This window comes from Thamnophis sirtalis, unplaced genomic scaffold (genome assembly GCF_051295495.1).
Source record: "Thamnophis sirtalis isolate CommonGarterSnake01/CBP01778 unplaced genomic scaffold, rThaSir2_p1.2 scaffold_14, whole genome shotgun sequence".
Lineage (NCBI taxonomy): Eukaryota > Metazoa > Chordata > Lepidosauria > Squamata > Natricidae > Thamnophis > Thamnophis sirtalis.
The window spans coordinates 2,339,903-2,360,037 of record NW_028261394.1 but is presented as its reverse complement, the minus strand read 5'-3'; the positions used below and the strand labels follow the sequence as shown (position 1 = coordinate 2,360,037).

Here is a 20,135-nt window from a genome sequence, read left to right as displayed (position 1 = left end):
GAGGATAGGTCATGCCAGCCACATGACCACAGAGACGTCTTCGGACAGGGCTGGCTCTTCGGCTTTGAAAGGGAGATGAGCACCACTACCCCCTAGAGCAGTGACGTGCGGTGAGGTTTATGGCTGGTGAGGCACTGACACAGCGGTGGGTTCAAATTTTTTTAGACTTGTGGACTTCAACTCCCAGAATTCCACAGCCAGGCATGCTCATGTTCCGATTTAAAGCAACAGCAGTATTATAATTCAGACGTTATAAAACGCATTCAGATGTTATAAAACACTCCATTTTTCTTTTTACTGTCTTCTAGTAATAATATATCAACGTTAAACATCATCATTCTTATCATACACATGCTAACAGTTTTATATCTTTATCTAAGGATATTCTCTATTTATTTTTTAGCTTTCTTCATTTCCAAACTCCTTTTTTTTCCTCCAGCCATTGGCGAAATGCTTCCCAAACCATATAATATAATATTCCGTTTGCTCTTTCTCTTTCATGCCTAATGTTAATCTCTTCATTCCTGCACATTCTTAATATTTTCCTTATCGCCTTCTCATCAATAGGGATCTCTACGTTTTTCCAATGTTATGCAAATACAATTCTAGCTGCGGTTAATGTATGAACGATTAAATATGCATTCTCTTTATTATAAATTTCAGGTAGAATTCCAAGCAGAAATGTTTCTGGCTTCAGCTCAATACCTTTTTTTTTTTTAACAATACCCCCCCAAAATAGAAACCCAATATACCTCTTCCACTCTCCATACACCTCTTTCTTCCGCCCCCCCTCCAAATTTCTATCTTCCCTCCTTCATTCCCCTCTACCCTACTTCCCCTCCCCCTCTACCACTCCTCTCTCCCAGTCCCCTCCCTCCCTTCCTTCTCACCCTCCCTCCCATCCTCTCTCCCGCCCTCTCTACCCCTCTTTCTTCTATCCCACTCCTCCTCCCCCTTGGTGTATTTCTACTATATGTCAATGTATTCAGCTTGTCCTATTTTTACGGAGAAATTAAAGAGAAACAGTATACATGTGAAGTCGCATTACGTTGAAATCTAACTCATAGTATATGTCCCCCCCTCCCCTCCCCCCAAACACCCCACCTCCCTCCCTCCCCCCCCCCCGACTTCCCAGAGCCCGTACACGGTATAGATTTTTAACAAACACAGTCTAAAATATATTAAGACAAAAGAAATTTAAAAAAAGAGGTTAATAACATCTCTACATTGATCTTAGCTTCTTCAGCTCAATACCTTGTTGTATCATCCCTTCCAACCATGTCTTAATTTTTGTCCAATACCTGGAAACCTCTTCTGAACCAGGACCCAGGTTGGGTAACATTGCGTTCTCTTGGCTTCCCCTTCCAGGCTGTCCACATGGAGACGGACCCTCAGACCATCAGCGCTTACCTGGTGTACCTGTCCCAGCATGCTCCAGTGGAGGAACAAGGTCAACACAACGACTTGGCTTTGGTGAGAGTTTCTGTATTGACCCCACCCCCCAGTCACATGACCACCACTACCACCCAACAAGCCACACCCACTGGTAGGAAGAAAAAATGTGGCTTTCACCACTCCCTTTGAGGCCTCCCTGTTCCTTCCCCTTCTCTTTTTTTTTATTAAAAGTTTTAATAAGTTTTACAATTGTCTACCTTTCCCCTTCCCTCCGTCCCCACCCCCCAATCCCACATCCCCTCCCACCCCCCAACCTCCCAGAGCAAATACAGGGTATAAATATTTAACAATCATAGACTAAAACAAACTAACTTTAGCATCGTACCTTCGCTTATACTTTAACTCCCCTTTTGTAAAGCTAACTTTAGATAATTTTTAACATTCCTTGTTCGTTCATTCATAAACTATCTGGAGTTTCTTAGTCCCATATTTATTTTGAATATAATCAGTCCTTCTTCTCCACTCCAGCTTGTATTTCTCATCTGAATGGTCCTTGAGGTATGCTGATATTTTAGCCATCTCTGCTAAGTTTGTTAACTTTTAACGTCCATTCTTGAATAGGAGGCAATTCTTCCTTCTTCCAGTACTGCGCCACCAACAATCTTGCTGCCGTTGTTAAATTCAGAATCAAATTAGTCTCTATAACTGTACAATCTGTGGTTATACCTAACAAGAATAACTGAGGAGTGAACTTTATCCTCTTTTTAAGAATATTTTGAATAATCCACCATATTTTTATCCAAAGTGCTTTGACTTTTTTACAAGTCCACCATATGTGATAATGCGTAGCGTCAGCACAATCACATCTCGTTCCTTCCCCTTCTCCTCCTCTGCAGGACGTGGCCAGGCTGATCGTAGAGCGCTCCACCATCATGTCCCACCTCTTCTCCAAGCTCTCCTACTGCTCAGAGTCCGACTCCGTCTTGGTGGCCCTGCTCTCCATCTTCTCGCGCTACATCAAGCGGATGCTCCAGGCCAAAGACGGCGAGGAGGTTTACAACTGGGTGGGTGTCCCTCTTTCCCCTTCCCTCCCTCCCAGCCCTCTTTTCCCTTGGCCTTCTAGGGCGGGGTTTCGCAACCTCTAAGAAGGGTGGACTCCAACTCCCAGAATCCCTCGGCACACCAGCGTGAGGATTTATGGGAGTTGAAGTCCATGCGTCTTTAGTTGAGTGGGGAATTCTGGGAGTTGAAGTCTATTCTTTTTAAAGTTGCTGAGCTCAAGAAACCCTGTTTTGGATGGAAGTGCATGACTAGAAGACCTCCAAGGTCCCTTCCAACTCTGTTATTCTGTTAAGATAATCGTGGAATTACAATCTGAAAGAAAACGAGCGTTTTACAAGCTTGTGTAGACATTGGCCCACAAATTCATGATGGAGGGAGATTCTTATTTATTTATTTTTTAAACACATAAGCACATCAACAAAAACAAACACATAACTTAAAAACAACATAGGAACAATAAGTTCCATCGTATATCATACCGCAGCTCCGAATCTGTTTCTTTGCAGTTAGTGTTTTCCCTTCTGTACATTTCTATCTTGCGTTCATAATCTCCTTATTCATTATCCATTTTTATGTACATTTCTTTATTTATTTAAACTTGGCTACTTATGACCAAATATTATTTACCTATATTGTGCTTTATATTTTTACTGTCATTTATTTTCTTACCTACAGATTATAGATATACATTCACATAATTATTCTTTTTCTTTGCCATTCTTATATTATTATTATTCCATTTGGAAGGTTATAAGGTATAGTTTAAAATGCTTTGTTTACCATCCTTCGCACCTGCTAAGACACCACCTCGTATTCTCTTTCTTTTCTTTTCTCCCTCCCTTCCTTCTCTACTTCCTTCCTTCCTTCCTCATCCCCATCCCTTTCTTCCTTCCCTTACCTCTTCCCTACTCCTACCCTTTTTCTTCTCCTTCCTACCTTCTCTCCTTCTCTTTCTTTCTCTTCCTCCCTCCTCTTCTTCTTTTTCTCTCTCTTCAACCCACCTTCCCTTACCTCTTTCTTCTTCCCTTACCTCTCCTCCACACTTCTTCTTCCTCTCCTACTTCCTCTCCTTCTCTTCCTCTCTCTTCTACCCTCCTTTCCTTTCCTTCGTCCCTCCATTCTCTACTTCCTTCCTCCGGAGGGAGATTCTTAGTTCCCAAGGAGGGTTAAGTGGTGGGGAGAAGCTTCTGCCACGAACGCTCTTCCTTGCTGTCTCTGTTCTAGTCGGAGGCTCAGGACCAAGTCTTCCTTCGCTGGAGTGGTGGAGAAACTGCCACGATGCACATCCTTGTGGTCCACGCCATGGTGATTCTTCTGACCCTCGGACCCCCTCAAGGTGAAGGGAAGCTTGCTGTGAAAGCAACCCACAGGGGGAGGTGGGGGACGTTTCGATGGGTTGCGGGTGCTTCTAGATGCTTCAGCTCAGAAGACCTGTGGGCTTCAGCTCCCAGAATTCCCCAGCCAGCTTCTGGGCGTTGAAGTCCGAGGTGGTGCAGTGGTTAGGGTGCAGTACTGCAGGCCACTTCAGCTGACTGCTATCTGCAGTTCAGCGGTTCTAATCTCACCGGCTCAAGGTTGACTCAGCCTTCCATCCTTCCGAGGTGGGTGAAATGAGGACCCAGAATGTGGGGGTGATATGCTGACTCTGTAAACCGCTTAGAGAGGGCTGAAAGCCCTATGAAGCGGAATATAAGTCTAACTGCTATTGCTAAGTCCCACAAGTCTTCAGAGCGGCCAAGGTTGGACGTCTCTGCTCTCCACATTTCTTTCAAGCGGACGACAGCGACTTCTACGCCCTGCTGGACATCTGGTTCCCCGAGAAGAAGTCCCTCCCCACAGCTTTCCTGGTGGACACCTCCGAAGAGGCCCTGCTGCTCCCCGATTGGCTGAAGCTGCGCATGATTCGCTCGGAGGTGCCGCGGTTGGTGGATGCAGGTAAGGATATAGAAGAAGAATAAAAAAACCAGAACGAGCCTTTTATGGTCATTTTGAAGGTGCGCTAAGCGGCATTCGTTAAAGTGAAATTTCGTTGTATACGGCTCTCGAAGGGTCACCGCCTCCAATGTACACTACATAACATACAGTGGTGAGTTCCGCATCCCGGTGCAATCGCTACGGTGCAACGGGACCCAGCGTCCGCCATATAAACGCTGGCATGCATACTTATTTCCTGCAATGCTTTGCGACGCCTCTGCGACACTCTGGCTGCTCGGCGGAGCATCGCGCAGGTGCCGTACGCTCCATGCGTGTACGTGGAAGCGCCGAAGAGCTCAAATACAGGTAAGGATGGCGGGCAGGCAGGTGGGCCCTCCGGAGCACCGTACCGGAACGTACCTTGGCATACCGCCTGCAACCAACCACTGATAATATAACAGAATAAATAAATAAATACAGAATTATGCATATAAGCAGGTTGGAAAAAGGGATGTTTGTCTCTCTAGCACAGGGGTGTCAAACTTGATTTCATGGAGGGCCGCATTAGGGTTGTGTTCGACCCTGGAGGGGCATGGTGGGTGTGGTCATGGTGGTCATCACATGGGATCCGTGTGGTGGCCAAGAGCTAATGCGGGACTCCTGTGAGATCCTCCCTCACTCTCATAATCTTCCTTCCTCCTCTTCTTTTTCCTTCCCTCTTCCTTCTCCTTTCTTCTTCCCCTCGTTCCTTTTTTCCTTCCTTGCCTTCTTCCCTTCTTTTTCTTTATCTTTCCTCCTTTCCCTTCCTCCTTTCCTATCCCTTCTTGCATGCTCAAATGCAAAAGGGGAAACATTTCGGTGCGGATTCACAAAGAAAGCCCCCTCCCCCTCCTCTTTTGCACCGGAGGGTGTTGAATTTGGAGGGTTTTTTTTTAAAAAAAAAGTTGTTTTTTCGAATATACTTTTTTTATTTTCCATTTTCATAACATATAATCACGTGTATACTATTACATAGCCAATATCCTATTGTATTAAGTAGTAATTACATCAGTTCCTCTTGTCATCAACGCCCAGAAAGATAAAAACCCATTATTAGCTCTTCTGCTCTCCATACACCTCTTTCTTCTACCTCTCTCCTACCTCATTTCTTCCCTCCATCATCCTTTTCTACTCTACTTCCCCTTCCTTTCTCCTTCTCCTCTCTCTGCATTCCACTCCTCCTTATCCTCCTCATCTTCCCCCCTTACCCTCTCTCCTATCCCTCTCTTCCTCTCTTTCTTCTCTCCTCTGTTTCCCACTCTTCTACATCCTTTCTTCCCTCCATCATCCTTTCCTACTCTACTTTCCCTTCCTTTCTCCTTCTCCTCTCTCTTCATTCCACTCCTCCTTATCCTCCTCATCTTCCCCCCTTACCCTCTCTCCTATCCCTCTCTTCCTATCTTTCTTCTTTCTTCAATAAAATAGTTTTTATTGAACGTTTTCAAATTTAAAAAAACCACAAGTGACAAAAAAGGAAAAAGAAAAAGGGGGAGGAAAAAATACAAAAACAAATGCAGAAACAACATAACCATATAATATAATTTTACAGCTTCCCGTATCTGCATGTCTATTCTGCTTAGTTTGCTATTCGATTGCTGCCTTCTCGTAGATTTTAACAATTTTAATACTAACGTCATAATTATACTGTAGTCCAGTGTTTCTCAACCTTGGCAACTTGAAGATGTCTGGACTTCAACTCCCAGAATTCCCCAGCCAGCGAATGCTGGCTGGGGAATTCTGGGAGTTGAGGTCCAGACATCTTCAAGTTGCCAAGTTTGGGAACCACTGCTGTAGTAGAATAGTGTAATACATATAATCAGGTTTATAATCCATCGGTTTTTTTGCATTCCTTGTTCCTTTTTACTCCAGCCCTGCATGATTTAGAGCCCCAGCAGTTGTTGCTCTTCGTCCAGTCCTTCGGCATCCCGGTCTCCAGCATGAGCAAACTCCTGCAGTACCTGGATCAAACCGTTTCACACGACCCTCAGACCCTGGAGCAGAACATCATGGACAAGAGTAAGAGGTTTCCAGATCGGATCTTTCCCCTCCCTCCCTCCCTCGCTCCCTCGCCCACCAGTCTCTTCCGGGCGTTTGGGGATTCTGCCGAAGCCACCGGACGCTCCTCTGACGGAGGTCCCCCCGTGTCGTCTCTTCACAGATTACATGGCCCACCTTGTGGAGGTGCAGCACGAGAGAGGAGCCACGGGAGGGCAAACCTTCCACGCCCTCCTCACCGCCTCCCTGCCGTCCCACCCAGGTTCGGTATTCAGCTTTTGACGGTCCTGTAATTTGCTGCTTTGACTCCCACAGCTGCCTGTCTCAGTAGCTACAGCGCGGAATAATTCTATTTATTTCTATTTATTAAATTTATAGGCCGCCCAATCCCGAAGGACTCCGGGCGGCTTACAGAAATAAAATTTTAAGAAAGGTTAAAACAAACAGAAGGAAACAGATTAAAAGAAAGCACATCATGCATCCAGTCTAATCGGGGCTAGACCTCGGTCAAGAGGTCAACAGCCCCAGGCCTGCTGGAATAGCCAGGTTATTAGCCAGACGACTAGTACTACCAGTAAGTTAAATCTTGTCTGGTCAGAACTATGCACCATTTTCTAACATTGAATTAGCCAGATGGAATGAGCCAAGGTGGCGCAGTGGTTAAATGCAGCACTGCAGGCTACTGCTAGATCAGCAGTTCAGCGGTTCAAATCTCACCGGCTCAGGGTTGACTCAGCCTTCCATCCTTCCGAGGTGGGTAAAATGAGGACCCAGATTGTTGGGGGCAATATGCTGACTCTCTGTAAACCGCTTAGAGAGGGCTGAAAGCCCTATGAAGCGGTATATAAGTCTACTGCTATTGCTATTGCTATTGGAATGCAATAGTTATACTCCCAGAAAGCACATTCATGATTCTATTAAAGAAAAACATGATTTTCATTTCAATATTGTCTCATTTTTAATAATAAGGTTGGAAGGGGCCTCGGAGGTCTTCTAGTCCAACCTCCAGCAGGAGACCATACTACATGCCATATTTTTCAGACTATAAGACGCACCTACCTTTTGGGGGGAGGAAAAGATGAAGGAAAAATCTGCGTCCGCCTACCAGCACCCGTCAGTGTTCATCTGGCTAGAGTCCTTGCAGCAAGCAGTCAGCTTCAGCACCGTATCGCAGTCTGATTTAGCACGAACAGCTGAGTGGTGGTTGGATCGCCCTCCCGGAATACCATCCATCCAGCTGTTCCAGGCTGCAGCGATTGCCAGAGCCCATGGCCGCCTCCGCATCTTGCATTTTCAGCCTCTGCAGGCTCCGTTTTACACCCCTTCCAGGCTACTGAGATCTCCACAACGGTTCCACCACAAAACCGGGTTCGACTAAAGGGCGCTCGACGAAACCGCGTAGCTGACGTCATCACAGCGCGACAACAGCGCGGAGAAAAAAACACGCTGTAAACGCTAAACCTAAAATTAACACCTAAACCTAACCCCCCTAAACTTAATCCTAAACCTAATCCTAAACCTATCCCTAAACCTAATCCTAACCCTTAACCTAACCCTTAACCTAACCCTAAACCTAATCCTAACCCTTAACCTAATCCTAAACCTAACCCTAAACCTAACGCTAAACCTAACCCTTACCTTAAGTTGAATCGGCTTGCTTTCAAAGCGCTATTTAAAGCGCCCTTCTTTCTCCGCGCTTACTGTTGTCGCCCTGTTGATGACGTCAGCAACGCGGTTTCGTCGAGCGCGGTTTTGTCGTGCCACGCTCCACAACTGCCCACTGCTGCCCAGTGCCCTGTTTTGACCTCCACGCAGAGCATTTTTGGCTGCCGCCTGGAACCGGCCAAAAAAAGCGACTCACGGAAGCCGAAAACGCGATGTGCGGAGGGGGTGGCAATACGCTGTGAAAAATAGGAACCATTTTGGTGGGGAAACAGCGTTCCGTGTGCCTTTGACGTTGAGTCGTGCCGGCCACATGACCACCGAGACGTCTTCGGACAGTGCTGGCTTTTCGGGTTGGAAATGGAGATCAGCACCGCCCGCTAGAGTCGGGAACGGCTAGCACAGATGTGCGAGGGCGGAACCTTCACCTTTACCTAACGGGGTTGGGGGCCATTCATGAACTGAAGAAGTTTCTTTTTTATTTTATTTTATTTTATCAATTTCATATATACATTCACAATTATATGATCTCATAGCTGTTATTAATAATATGTATTTATAACAATTTTTCCCTACTGTTGACAATATACTTGAAGATTGCTTTCTTAACATCCCATAGATCCATCTTATCTTACAACGGTCCTACTTCTTCCCTCCCTCCCTCTTTCCTTCCCTCGTTTCTTCTCTCCTACTCCCCTTCCTTCCCTCCCTCCTTCCTCTTCCCTCCTTCTCTCCTTCCCTCCTTCCTTCCCTCCTTCCTTCCTTCCCTCCTTTCTTTTCTCCTTCTCTCCTTCCTTTCCCCCTTCCTTTCCTCCTTCCTTCCCCCCTTCCTTCTCTCCTACATTCCCTCCTTTCTTCTCTCCTTCTCTCCTTCCTTCCCTTCCTTCCCTCCTTTCTTCTCTCCTCTCCTTCCCTCCCTCCTTGCTTCCCTCCCTCCTTCCCCTTCCCTCCTTCCTTCCCTCCTTCCTTCCCTCCTTTCTTTTCTCCTTCTCTCCTTCCTTTACCCCTTCCTTTCCTCCTTCCTTCCCCTCTTCCTTCTCTCCTACATTCCCTCCTTCCTTCCCTACTTTCTTCTGTCCTTCCTTCCCTCCTTTCTTCTCTCCCTGAAGAAGTTTCTTGAGTGACAAGCAAAACATCTTCAAAGAAAAACGAAGTCCAGTTGCCTTTTGAAAAAGGATCTCTGGGACTGGGTGGTTGAGAATCTCCACAGGGATTGCTCTGGGGGAATCTGTGTTCGTGTGTGTGTGTGTGTGTCTTTGAAACTGACAAGATTTTGGTTTCTCTCTCTCTCTCTTCAGATAGCGACGATGCCCCACGCATCAAATCCAGCCTTGAGGTTCCGGAAGGGCAAGGCAGGAGCCGAACTTTAGCCCAGTTCCCGATTGTCGATCCCGAGGCCGACTTAGCGGGTATCCTTCTCCAGGTAACGGGGCTTTTGCCATTTTTTCCTTTTGGGGCGGTGGGAGTTCTCTTCATGGGCCACGGATTCACTTAACGGACACAAATAAAATGAGGTTTGGTCATTGTGGCCCGCCAGCAGACAGCAGAGCTGGCAGCAGATTTGGACAGTGAGGAGGTTGAGGAGGAACCTGGGCCAGTCCTGGAGTCTGGGGAAGGCTCTGAGGAGGGATCTGTGTCGGAGGCAGAGAGGGGGCCAGGGACGTATGCCAGTTATCAGCTGCCTTCAGAGTCAGACATCAGTGGGGCAGAGGAACAGCTGGAGTCTGTTCCCAGTGTGCGCATGCGGAGAGTTGCCAGAAGAAGGGAACAGCTAAAGACTTGGGAGTAAGGCCACAGGTGGACGATGAATTGCCCCTCCCAGAGGGAATAAAAGAGGAGCAAAAGGGGAGTGGAGTTTGCAGGAGACAATTAGTTCCCTAATTAATTAAGGATTAACTAATCCTTAGACGATTAGTTGGTTCGTGACTCTCCGAGGCTCCTTGCCAAGTTCTGCAGAGATCAGCCTGGCAGCTCTCCAAGCCAGATAAGGTCTGTGACCGTAAATCCTCCCTTGAAAGACTTTGCTGGATGTGAACGAGCAGAATTCACAGTCAATGAATCAAAGGGGTTTTTGTAGGGACCAGGAGTTTGCATCAGGTTCTCGGGGAGCCTCAGTCAGAACAGTCATGTGGGTGACCTGCTTTACAGCCATAAAGGCTCAATTACAGTCATAAGTCGAAAACTGCCCATAAGACACTATCTCCTGGAGTGAACTCTAGAGAAGGCGCGTAGTTCTTTAAAAAGGAGCACCCATAATTTAGCAGTTTTCAGCCAAAACAGGTTCCACCTTTCTGATGTCCTTCCTTCCTTCCTTCCTTCCTTCCTTCCTTCCTTCCTTCCTTCCTTCCTTCCTTCCTTCCTTCCTTCCTTCCTTCTCAGTTGTTCCCACTGGCTCCAGACCCTCGCTGGCCAAACTCCAACCCGCGGCCCCTCGCCCTGGCCCTGCAGCAGACCCTCGGCCAGGAGTTGGCCCACCTGCGCCAAGGAGGGGGCCCGTCGTCGCCCAAGATGGCCGCGCGCCTGCTAAAGGCCCTGGCGGCCCTCTTGAACTCGCCCCACGGAGGAGCCCTGGTGATGGCCATGCACCGCAACCACGTCGTGGCCTGCCCTCTCCTGCGCCTGCTGTGGCAGCACCAGGTGAGGCTGTCGGGGCCAAAGTCAGATCCTGGGAGTGGGTGGGTGGGTGGGGGAGAAGACGCAGAGATGAAGAGTTTTCGATCTATCGACCTATTTTGTTTAACGTATATGCCAGTGGTCTCCAACCCTTGGCAACTTTAAGACCTGTGGACTTCAACTCCCAGAGATGAAGAGTTTTCGATCTATCGATCTATTTTGTTTAATGTATATGCCAGTGGTCTCCAACCCTTGGCAACTTTAAGACCTGTGGACTTCAACTCCCAGAGATGAAGAGTTTTCGATCTATCGATCTATTTTATTTAACGTATATGCCAGTGGTCTCCAACCCTTGGCAACTTTAAGACCTGTGGACTTCAACTCCCAGAGATGAAGAGTTTTCGATCTATCGATCTATTTTGTTTAATGTATCTGCCAGTGGTCTCCAACCCTTGGCAACTTTAAGACTTGTGGACTTCAACTCCCAGAGATGAAGAGTTTTCGATCTATCGATCTATTTTATTTAATGTATATGCCAGTGGTCTTCAACCCTTGGCAACTTTAAGACCTGTGGACTTCAACTCCCAGAGATGAAGAGTTTTCGATCTATCGATCTATTTTGTTTAATGTATCTGCCAGTGGTCTCCAACCCTTGGCAACTTTAAGACCTGTGGACTTCAACTCCCAGAGATGAAGAGTTTTCGATCTATCGATCTATTTTATTTAATGTATATGCCAGTGGTCTCCAACCCTTGGCAACTTTAAGACTTGTGGACTTCAACTCCCAGAGATGAAGAGTTTTCGATCTATCGATCTATTTTGTTTAATGTATCTGCCAGTGGTCTCCAACCCTTGGCAACTTTAAGACCTGTGGACTTCAACTCCCAGAGATGAAGAGTTTTCGATCTATCGATCTATTTTATTTAATGTATATGCCAGTGGTCTTCAACCCTTGGCAACTTTAAGACCTGTGGACTTCAACTCCCAGAGATGAAGAGTTTTCGATCTATCGATCTATTTTATTTAAAGTATATGCCAGTGGTCTCCAACCCTTGGCAACTTTAAGACCTGTGGACTTCAACTCCCAGAGATGAAGAGTTTTCGATCTATCGATCTATTTTATTTAACGTATATGCCAGTGGTCTCCAACCCTTGGCAACTTTAAGACCTGTGGACTTCAACTCCCAGAGATGAAGAGTTTTCGATCTATCGATCTATTTTGTTTAATGTATATGCCAGTGGTCTCCAACCCTTGGCAACTGGAGTTGAAGACCTGTGGACTTCAACTCCCAGATGAAGAGTTTTCGATCTATCGATCTATTTTGTTTAACGTATATGCCAGTGGTCTCCAACCCTTGGCAACTTTAAGACTTGTGGACTTCAACTCCCAGAGATGAAGAGTTTTCGATCTATCGATCTATTTTGTTTAATGTATATGCCAGTGGTCTCCAACCCTTGGCAACTTTAAGACCTGTGGACTTCAACTCCCAGAGATGAAGAGTTTTCGATCTATCGATCTATTTTATTTAACGTATATGCCAGTGGTCTCCAACCCTTGGCAACTTTAAGACTTGTGGACTTCAACTCCCAGAGATGAAGAGTTTTCGATCTATCGATCTATTTTGTTTAATGTATATGCCAGTGGTCTCCAACCCTTGGCAACTTTAAGACCTGTGGACTTCAACTCCCAGAGATGAAGAGTTTTCGATCTATCGATCTATTTTGTTTAACGTATATGCCAGTGGTCTCCAACCCTTGGCAACTTTAAGACTTGTGGACTTCAACTCCCAGAGATGAAGAGTTTTCGATCTATCGATCTATTTTGTTTAATGTATATGCCAGTGGTCTCCAACCCTTGGCAACTTTAAGACCTGTGGACTTCAACTCCCAGAGTTCCTCAGCCAGCAAAGCTGGCTGAGGAACTCTGGGAGTTGAAGTCCACAGGTCTTAAAGTTGCCAAGGTTGTTGACCACTGGTATATGCCACCCATCTGACTCCCAAGTAGCTCTGGGCAAGTCCTGTTTCAAAGCCCTTTGGGTCATAAAGGGGATTCTTCCCTGATCATGGGGGGCCTCAGCTGTTGGCATCTTCACCCTGGGACAGAACTTTCACCCAAGGCCTTTTTAACACTCCTTTTGGAGGCCGGTGATTCTGCCCATAACCCCAAGCCGAGGTGGCGCAGTGGTTAAACGCAGCACTGCAGGCTACTTCAGCTGACTGCAGTTCTGGAGTTCGGCTGTTCAAATCTCACCGGCTCAAGGTTGACTCAGCCTTCCATCCTTCCGAGGTGGGTGAAATGAGGACCCGGATTGTTGTTGGGGGCGATTTGCTGACTCTGTAAAACCGCTTAGAGAGGGCTGAAAGCCCTATGAAGCGGTATATAAGTCTAACTGCTATTGCTAACTCCTCCTCCTCTTCCTCCTCTCAGCGCCACACTCCCCAAGACGAGGCCTTCTCCTCGCTGCTTTTCAAAGTCCTCATGCAGATGTTGCAGTGGCTGGAGAGCCCAGGGGTGGAAGACAGCCTCCTCCGGACCCAGCTCAAGTCCTTCGCTGTTCAGTTTTCGTCCCAGCACAGGATCAGCGATGGTAGAAAGAAAATGGGGAGGATTTGGGGGAGGCATGGAAGCAGGGGGTCCTTCCTAAGCGGAGCCTGTCTTCCCTCCGTGCCGTTTCACGGCTCTTCCCCCTTTTGGTTCCCGCAGCCCAGGCGGGGTTCTTGCACCTGGCGGATGCTCTGGCCTTTTGCCACGACTCGGAAGTCATCGGCTCCACCGTCCGCGCCATCGTGGCCACCTTGAAGTCCAGCAGAACGTGGAATGTGGAACCAGAGCTTGTCAGCAAAGGTGGGGTTGTTCCCCTCCCTCCCACCTACCCACCCACCTCCCATTTCTCCCCTCCTGCCTGTCCTTCTCCTCTTGAGTCTCAGGACGGTTTTGTTTCTCCCCCTCCCCTCCCTCCTTCCAGTCCTCGAAGGCCTGACCAAAACGCGCTCGCCGTATCTGGAGGAGCTGTTGGTGACCCTCTTCTCCGTGGCCACAGAGATGACGGCCCATTTCCCTGCCTCCGGGCCCATCTCGGTGGTGACTTCCCTGCTGCTCCAGTGCCGAGAGGAAAGTCGGGTTAAGAAAGACGCGGAGAGCTCCAGGTTGAGTAGACTCTTATCTATCTATCTATCTATCTATCTATCTATCTATCTATCTATCTATCTATCTATCTATCTATCTATCTATCTATCTATCATCTCTTTCTATTTCTTCATACTTCTATCACTCTCTATTGCTATCTCTCTATCTCTCCATTTCTGCATCCATCCATTTATCTACTATCTATCTATCACTCTATCTCCATCCATTCATCCATCCATCTATCTATCTATCTATCTATCTATCTATCTATCTATCTATCTATCTATCTATCTTTCTTTCTTTCTTTCTTTCTATTTCTCCCTACTTTTATCGCTATCTCTCTATCTCTCCATTTCTCCATCCATCCATCCATCCATCCATCCATCCATCACTCTATCTCTCCATCCATTCAGCCATCACTCTATCTATCTATCTATCTATCTATCTATCTATCTATCTATCTATCTATCTATCTATCTATCTATCTAGCTATCTAGCTATCTAGCTATCTAGCTATCTAGCTATCTAGCTATCTAGCTATCTAGCTATCTATCTATCTATCTATCTATCTATCTATCTATCTATCTATCTATCTATCTATCTATCTATCTATCCATCCATTCATCCATCTATCCATCCACCTTCCCACCCACCCACCCACCCACCCATCCATCCATCCATCTCTTTCTATTTCTCCCTACTTCTATCACTCTCTATCGCTATCTCTTCATTTCTCAATCCATCCATCCATCCATTTATCTACTATCTATCTATCTATCTATCTATCTATCTATCTATCTATCTATCTATCTATCTATCTATCTATCTATCTATCTAATCTATCTATCTATCTATCTATCTATCTATCTATCTATCTATCTATCTATCTAATCTATCTAATCAATCTATCTATCTATCTATCTATCTATCTATCTATCTATCTATCTATCTATCTATCTATCTATCTATCTATCTATCTATCTATCTATTTGTTAAATTTCTAGGCCGCCCAATCCCGGAGGACTCCGGGCGGCTTACAAAGAGAAAAAAAGAAAAGCAAAATAAAAGAATAATTTAAAAATTCCCAACACGCATACATTTCTGATCGGGGCTGGACCTTAACACTAAGGTCAACAGCCCCAGGCCTGCCGGAACAGCCAGGTTTTAACAGCTTTTCTGAAGGCATGAGGGTGGGTGAGGTCCGGACCTCTGGGGGTAGCTGGTTCCACAGGGTCGGAGCAGCCACAGAGAAGGCTCTCCTCCGGGGGGCCACCAGCCGACACTGTCCGGCTGACGGCGTCCAAAGGAGGCCCACCCTGTGGGATCTTATCGGCCGTTGGGAGGTGTGTGGCAGTAGGCGGTCTCGCAGATACGCTGGTCCTGAGCCATGTAGGGCTTTAAAGGTGATAACCAACACCTTGAATTTCTTCCGGTTGTCTTCTTGGTCTTCCGTTCCTTCTCGTCTCCTCTGGGAATTTCGCTCCATCGTTCCACCCGCTGCTCTTTTCCTCCCCCTTCAGTGTCGAAAGCGCCTCGGGGCTCTTCATCGATTGGTTGGAGTTGCTGGATCCGGAAGTCGTCAGCAGCTGCCCTGATCTCCAGCAGAAACTGCTCTTCTCCTGGGACAAGGTGAGGATCGGCCTGGGACCTCGGTCAAGGTTGAGACATGGCCGCCCTTCCAAGAGCTGGGAAGCCCTACACCAGTGGCGGGTTACGGCCGATACGTCCCAATACGGGCGTACCGGTGACTGCCGGGAGCACAGGATACCGTTCCGGTACGGTGCTCCGCAGGGCCCTTCCAAGCCTAATATGCATCCCTCCCTCCCCCCCAACCCCCCCCCCCAGCCTTCCCTCCCCTGACTTCCCAGAACCCATACACGGTATAAATCTTTAACAAAAACAGTCTAAAATATATTGGAAAAAAGAATAGGAAATTGATAACATCTTTACATTGAACTTAGCTCCTCCTTGCTAGGCTAACTTTAAACAATTTATATCATTCCTGATCTTAATCATAAGCTATCTGGAATTTCTTAGTCCCATATTTATTTTGTGTATAAAGAGCCGAGGTGGCGCAGTGGTTAGGGTGCAGTACTGCAGGCCACTTTAGCTGACTGTTATCTGCAGTTCGGCTGTTCTAATCTCACCGGCTCAAGGTCGACTCAGCCTTCCATCCTTCCGAGGTGGGTGAAATGAGGACCCCAGACTGTGGGGGCAAGTTGCTGACTCAATTTGCTAAAAAAATAATAATTGTAAACCGTTTAGAGAGGGCTGAAAGCCCTATAAAGCGGTATATAAGTCTAATAAATAAATAAATATAATCGATCCATTTTTTCCAGTCTCGTTTATATCTCTCTCTGCTTTGCCTGGTTGATGCCCCTTCCCCAACCTTTCCTTTTCCCTCCGCAGGGTAAAGATTCATCGGAATCGGAGCCCCTCTCCTTCCGCCCGAACCTCCTGGCCCTCCTGACACACCAGTCCAGCTGGACCACGCTTCACCGTTGCATCCGGACTCTGCTCGGCAGAAGCCAAGAGTGCAGGTAAGGCTGCCAGGGCCACCCATTCGTAGAAGACCCGGCCAACAACCCACATTCTGGTCCGGTGAGCTGGTAGAAAGTTCCACTCCGTTCTAGCCCGACGTTCGCTCTCCGGTGGGGAAGGGGCAGAGGTGGGTTCCTACCGGTTCGCACCGGTTCGGTAGAACCGGTTAGTCAAATCTACCGAACCGGTTAGAAGAGGTTCTTACCAGAAAGCAGGCCACACCTACAGAAGAGGTTTCCAAAGTTTTTTGAAACCCACCACTCACACACACACACACACACAGAAAGAGAAAGAAAGGAAGAAAGAAATAAAGAAATAAAGAAAAAAGAAAGAAAAAGTGAGAGAGAGATGAAAGAAAAAAAAGGAAAAAGGGACAGAGATAAAAAAGGAAGGAGAGGGAGAGAGAGAGAGAGGGAGAGAGAGAGAGAAAACACATGGCTGGCAAGCCACTCCCACAAAGGAGGCCACACCGACATAGTAGGTCCGAAAAATTTTTGAAACTCACCACTGACACACACACACACCCACACACACCCACACACACACATACACAGAAAGAGAAAGAAAGGAACAAATAAAGAAAGAAAAGAAAAAAGAAAGAAAAAGTGAGAGACAGATGAAAGAAAAAAAGGAAAAAGGGACAGAGACAAAAGGAAGGAGAGAGAGAAAGAGAAAGAAAGGAAGAAATAAAAGAAGAAAAAAGAAAGAAAAAGTGAGAGACAGATGAAAGAAAAAAAGGAAAAAGGGACAGAGAGACAAAAGGAAGGAGAGAGAGAGAGAGAGAGAGAGAGAGAGAGAGAGAGAGAGAACACATGGCCAGCAAGCCACTCCCACAAAGAAGGCCACACTCACAGAGTAGGTCTGAAAATTTGTTGAAACCCACCACTGACACACACACACACACACACAGAAAGAGAAAGACAAAGAGAAAGAAAGGAAGAAATAAATAAAGAAAAAAAGAAAAGAGAAAGAAAAAGTGAGAGAGAGATGAAAGAAAAAAAGGAAAAAGGGACAGAGAGACAAAAGGAAGGAGAGAGAGAAAGAGAAAGAAAGGAAGAAGTAAATAAAGAAAAAAAGAAAAAAGAAAGAAAAAGTGAGAGAAAGAAAAAAAGGAAAAAGGGACAAAGAGACAAAAGGAAGGAGAGAGAGAGAGAGAGAGAAAAAAACACATGGCCGGCAAGCCACTCCCACAAAGGACGCCACACCCACAGAGTAGGTCCAAAATTTTTTTGAAACCCACCACTGACACACACACACACACACACACACAGAGAAAAACAAAGAGAAAGAAAGGAAGCAATTAAATAAAGAAAAGAAGAAAAAAGAAAGAAAAAGTGAGAGACAGATGAAAGAAAAAAAGGAAAAAGGGACAGAGACAAAAGGAAGGGGAGAGATAGAAAGAAAGAGAAAGAAAGGAAGAAATAAAGAAAAAAAAAGAAAGAAAAAGTGAGAGAGAGAGATGAAAGAAAAAAAGGAAAAAGGGACAGAGAGACAAAAGGAAGGAGAGAGAGAGAGAGAGAAAAACACATGGCCGGCAAGCCACTCCCACAAAGGAGGCCACACCCACAGAGTAGGTCCGAAATTTTTTTGAAACCCACCACTGACACACACACACACACACACACACACACACACACAGAAAGAGAAAGAGAAAGAAAGGAAGAAATAAATAAAGAAAAGAAGAAAAAAGAAAGAAAAAGAGAGACAGACGAAAGAAAAAAAAGGAAAAAGGGACAGAGAGACAAAAGGAAGGAGAGAGAGAGAGAGAAAGAAAGAAAGGAAGAAATAAATAAAGAAAAAAGAAAGAAAAAGTGATAGAGAGATGAAAGAGAAAAAGGAAAAAGGGACAGAGAGACAAAAGGAAGGAGAGAGAGAGAGAAAGAAAACACATGGCCAGCAAGCCACTCCCAGAAAGGAGGCCCACCCCTACAGAGTAGGTCCGAAATTTTTTTGAAACCCACCACTGGGAAGGGGTCACCGCGAAGAAGGGCCTGGTTCCGGGTTGGAAAGCTTGACAGCTTCTGAACTTCATTCCGCGTCCTTCCGTTTCATTTTCCAAGTTGGCCTTTGGTTTCTGAGCAGCCCAAAGTTTGGAGAAAACTCTGTGACTCGCAGTCCTGCGGTAGATGTTGATTTAGGCCACCATGGTGGCCTTGATCCTGAAGTGCCCCCTCACTTTGATCTCTCCAAACAGTTTTGACCCAACGGCTTCCTTGGATTTCTTGTGGGCCTGCATTCATATGCCCCGCATCTGGCAAGGGAGGGACCAAAGGATCCCACAGGTATGTGTGCGTGTGTGCCCGATCCAGCTCATGGGATCACGGGTTCCTCAAAAGCATCTCCCCAGCCCAGTATTTGAGGCTTTTCTATGAATGGAGAAGGTGTGGGGCCTTCAACCAGTCAAGAAGAAGACACATTTTGAAATGAAGGGATGCCAGGTGATGTTCCTTCTCAACCTTGTATGGTCTGGAGAAGTAATTTCAGTCCCACCTTCTTCTTCTTCCCCATCCCACCCTGTAGATGCCTGTCAGAGTTTGTGGCATAAATTCAAATCCAGAAAGCTCACACAGGTAACCGATGCAGCTGGATTCATTCACTTCTTTATATACATAAGAATAGATGAATAAATGTACAACACCAACAGCTGGTTCTTCCAAGTAAACCCAAGGCTGGAGGGTTACAGGCGAACACAAGCAATTAGCTTCGTTTCAGCAGACGAGCCCAGGCAGACTGCTTAAGTTTACTTCTCACAGCAGCAGACTGCTTCCTTCTTAAGTTTCTGTTTCAGTTCTCTGCACAGACTCAGATCTGTTTAAGCTCCCTTTGGCTGGCTTAGTTCATTGGCTGACCTCGTTCCCATGTGTCTGCCAATCAGGACTTCTAACAATGTCAGGGTTCCAAGTAACACACACACACACAACACACACACACACACACACACGAAAGGAGACTCCGTCGAACTGTGCAGTTGATCTTTTCCAGTCAATTCAGATGTTTCTTTGCATAAACCCTACTTTTGAACGATCTGGATCCGATTCGGTGACTTGCTTTGATCTGAGCCGAGTCTCCATTGGATCCGTTTCGATCTTCCGAACCCTCGGGATCCCTTCCCCTTTGCGCCTGCCTGATCCCCTCCCCTCTGGCCGCTGACAGAAACGCCGGGAGGAGTTCGTGCTGCGCCTGAGGACCTCCGAGCTGCTGAGCTTGGTGGGGCTCATCCTGGCGGAATCGGAAAGCAGGACCCCCAACCCCAAGGAGAGCGGCTGTTTGGTCACCCAGTCCCGGCTGCCCCTCCTCCTGAGCTGCTGCCATGGAAACATGCAGAGGATCCAAAGGGTCACCGAGCACCTGATCTCCTCCATCCAGAAGTGGGGAAAGAGGTGAGCCTCCCTGGAAGGGAGATGGATAAACGCATGAAGGGATTTCTTTTGCTCTTGGCGGACCGGAAGAGGAAATCGGGTCTGCAGAAGGTGGAAAACTTTTGAGATGGGCAACAGTAACTGAGCCTTTCAAGTCAGATCCTTGCAAGAATTTCCTGTTGTTGCTCCTTCCTCCTCTTCTCTCTTCCTCTTCTTTCTCCCCCTCCTCTCTTTCTCCTCCCACTCCTCCCCTTCTTCCTCCTCTCCCTCCTCCTCCTCCCTCCCTCCTTCTCCCCCTCCTCTTCCTCCCCTCCTCTTCCTCCTCCTTCCCCTTCTCCCTTTCTTCCTCCTCTTCCTCTTTCTTCTTCCTTCCTCCACCCCTTCCTCTTCCTCCTTCCCCTCTCTTTCTGCTACTCTTCAACCTCCTT

General features: G+C 46.7%; 1 protein-coding gene across 1 annotated transcript in view; it reads left to right on the top strand.

Moving 5' to 3' along the window:
• The window catches only part of INTS1 (integrator complex subunit 1), a 59,719-nt gene that overhangs the window by 27,043 nt on the left and 12,541 nt on the right, over positions 1-20,135 (top strand). Inside the window, exons 23-37 of the mRNA XM_087729413.1 lie at positions 1,369-1,473; positions 2,292-2,459; positions 3,682-3,793; positions 4,231-4,392; positions 6,280-6,426; positions 6,569-6,667; positions 9,366-9,490; positions 10,447-10,704; positions 13,109-13,268; positions 13,385-13,525; positions 13,647-13,827; positions 15,328-15,436; positions 16,217-16,347; positions 18,543-18,630; positions 19,502-19,728. Coding sequence (XP_087585539.1) covers positions 1,369-1,473; positions 2,292-2,459; positions 3,682-3,793; positions 4,231-4,392; positions 6,280-6,426; positions 6,569-6,667; positions 9,366-9,490; positions 10,447-10,704; positions 13,109-13,268; positions 13,385-13,525; positions 13,647-13,827; positions 15,328-15,436; positions 16,217-16,347; positions 18,543-18,630; positions 19,502-19,728 — 2,213 coding nt within the window. The remainder of the gene's footprint in view (positions 1-1,368; positions 1,474-2,291; positions 2,460-3,681; positions 3,794-4,230; positions 4,393-6,279; positions 6,427-6,568; positions 6,668-9,365; positions 9,491-10,446; positions 10,705-13,108; positions 13,269-13,384; positions 13,526-13,646; positions 13,828-15,327; positions 15,437-16,216; positions 16,348-18,542; positions 18,631-19,501; positions 19,729-20,135) is intronic.